Below are 2,522 nucleotides of genomic sequence, written 5' to 3'. Positions count from 1 at the left end.
TTAGGTATAAGCGCGATTTCAGTATCGCTCGACACTAAAGTCGTTTCAATCGCTAATACTCCGTATTAACATTCTCTAAACTAATAGTATCCCGTTTCCGCTACCGCGACGATAAGTACGATACTAGAGTTCTTATCGCCTACGAGGCTATAGAGGCTACTTAAGCGCTTCTTAATACTCTAACTTTATAGGAGATCCTAAGTAAAGACCGAGAGCAGACAAAAGATCTTATAGAACGGATTAGTAACTTAGATGCAATTAGCGATAATAAGGGAGATAGGGTAGAGGAGCTAAGGCGATCAGTACGCCTAAGCTTTAAGCTTGCGTAAGAGTGCCTCCGGAATACTACGAGACGATTATAGCGAGCTTGGTTTAAGTAGGCCTCATCATGGGTACAACCCACCCTGGTGGGTATGTAGGGTGGGTTGGGTATTGGCAATACCCAATAGGTATAGGTATTTAGCTGGGTATACCCAACCCATCGGGTTGGGTACAAACCCAGTGGGTATTGCGATACCCAGTAGGTATTGCGTACCCATTGGGTATTGAATCTTCGTATATAGAAATAAAAAACCCAGAAACCGGGTGCCCTAACGAGAGCGAAGAAGCGATTTATTTGGACTAGGCATAAGAAAAGAAACTGTATATAAACCCGATATAGATACGAAAGTGAAGATTATAGTTAAATTGAATGAAGAAGCTCAGGATTATATATACGCTATGCTACAAGTTGTGATATTTTGAATCTTAAGAAATATGGTCGGCAAATATGGTCGGCAGGTAAACTTCATACAAGCTTAAAGCAATCTCCCTATAATCGTCTCGTAGCATCCCGGAGGCACTCTTGCGCAAGCTTGAAGCTTAGGCGTACTGATCGCCTTGGCTCCTCTACTACATCACCCTCGTCATCGCTAATCGCATCTAAGTCACTAATCCGTTCCATAAGATCTTTCGTCTGCTCTCGGTCTTCACTAAGGATCTCCTATGAAGTTAGAGTACTAAGAAGCGCTTAGGAAACCTCTGTAGCCTCCTGGGCGATAAGAACTCTAGCATCGTACTCATCGTCCCGATAGCGAAAACGAGATACCATCAATCCAGAGAATGTTGCTGCGGTGTATTGGCGATTGAAACGACTTTGGTGTCGAGCGATACTGAAATCGCGCTCATACCCAACTCCGGCGGCAGGAATGTAGAGAATATCCCGCGCTATCAATGCGAGAGTAGGGTACTTAGACTCTATTGAAGACCACGTCTTTAGTACCTCGAATGGATCCCCTTCATCCATATCAGCGTCCAAATAGTCGGCGAGCTCGTCATCCTCGTTAGTGCTACGTCTTTGACTTTAAGAAGACTCTGTACTCCCACCAAGAGTAAAGTCGATATAGCCTTTGTGCCGACTCCTTCTAAAACGGCCCTGCTGGGTAGAGGTACTCGATAATGAACGATAGCTCTTCTCCTACTCTGCCCTTAGCTTACCCTCGTAATACGCGCGGTAACTTTCATCCCCAAAGTCATCGCGTACCCAGAACTTCCGCTTAAGGCAGGGGGTAAGGAGGACGCTAATACCGTAGTAATCGCCAAATCGATCCCAGGTATCTCAATAATATTTCTCTAGCTTAGCCCAAGCAGCCTCGCATGCCTGAAAGACATCCTTCTTCCAGGGTATCCGCTTATTCTTGAGTCGCTTCATCGCCTCCTCCAGAATATCGAAAAGCTTGTTGTAGTATACGAGGACAAGGTGAATCGTCGGACCTTTCGTAGTTCCAATCACCGCTGTCGCCGCTGCAAATGGTTTCGTAAGGTCGATAAGGTACTCTACCCTTTGCCATTCTTCGGAATCGATGCCTATGTCTTCACCCAGGTTAAGTCGCTCGATATAAGATTCAATAACCACTTAGAGTCTGCTAAAGCGATCGAGCATTAACGTTGTTGAGGACCACCTTGTCTTCACGTCTTGAACGACCCTTAGGATACGATCTTGAACGCCTTTCTACCGACGGTGCTTTGCAAATGGCTGCTTCTTTTGAAGCATCTCTTTCTGGAGGTCGATGAACTGTTCGAACCTTTAGGAGCTCGAGTTAATAAAGACGCAAAGCTTCCGGATCTAGAGATCAAGATTAGCTGGAGTAACGAACTGCCGACCATAATTGCCGACCACGCGAGTCGACTATACTTTCGAGGTAGAAGGGTTTATAGTTTATTAGGCGTAGACACTAATCTTACCTTCAAAAGAAGATAGGGCATACTATTAGCTTGAGGACGGCTGATTTGCTTGCTCTGGACTCTTCTTCTCTGTAATATCTTTCTATCCTTGTCGTAATCCCAGAATTCGGAAAGGTCGTTCGTAGGACAAAGCCCTAGGCGGTCGAAAAAGGCCTTTAGGGGAAGTTGAGCAGTATAGGCAAAGCAGGGAAATCGCTCCGGACGGCTACCTCGATTACACTCCGCAATTGCCTCCTCCTCTTCCTCTCCTATCTCTGATTCGGGACTAGTCTCCGTACCTGGATAGAGAGGTAGCTGCT

General features: G+C 45.7%; 1 protein-coding gene across 1 annotated transcript; it reads right to left on the bottom strand.

Annotated features, from left to right (window-relative positions):
* Positions 1-1,009: 1,009 nt before the first annotated feature.
* Positions 1,010-1,515, bottom strand: SEPMUDRAFT_121732 (uncharacterized protein; the record flags this gene model as incomplete). Its single annotated transcript, XM_016901712.1, has 2 exons — positions 1,010-1,309; positions 1,477-1,515. The coding sequence occupies 2 exons, from the start codon at positions 1,513-1,515 to the stop codon at positions 1,010-1,012; spliced, it is 339 nt and encodes a 112-aa protein (XP_016756043.1).
* Positions 1,516-2,522: the final 1,007 nt, after the last annotated feature.

Source organism: Sphaerulina musiva (genome assembly GCF_000320565.1).
Source record: "Sphaerulina musiva SO2202 unplaced genomic scaffold SEPMUscaffold_15, whole genome shotgun sequence".
NCBI classification, from domain to species: Eukaryota; Fungi; Ascomycota; class Dothideomycetes; order Mycosphaerellales; family Mycosphaerellaceae; genus Sphaerulina; species Sphaerulina musiva.
The sequence above is the reverse complement of the archived record's forward strand: the minus strand, read 5'-3'. Positions and strand labels throughout refer to the sequence as shown.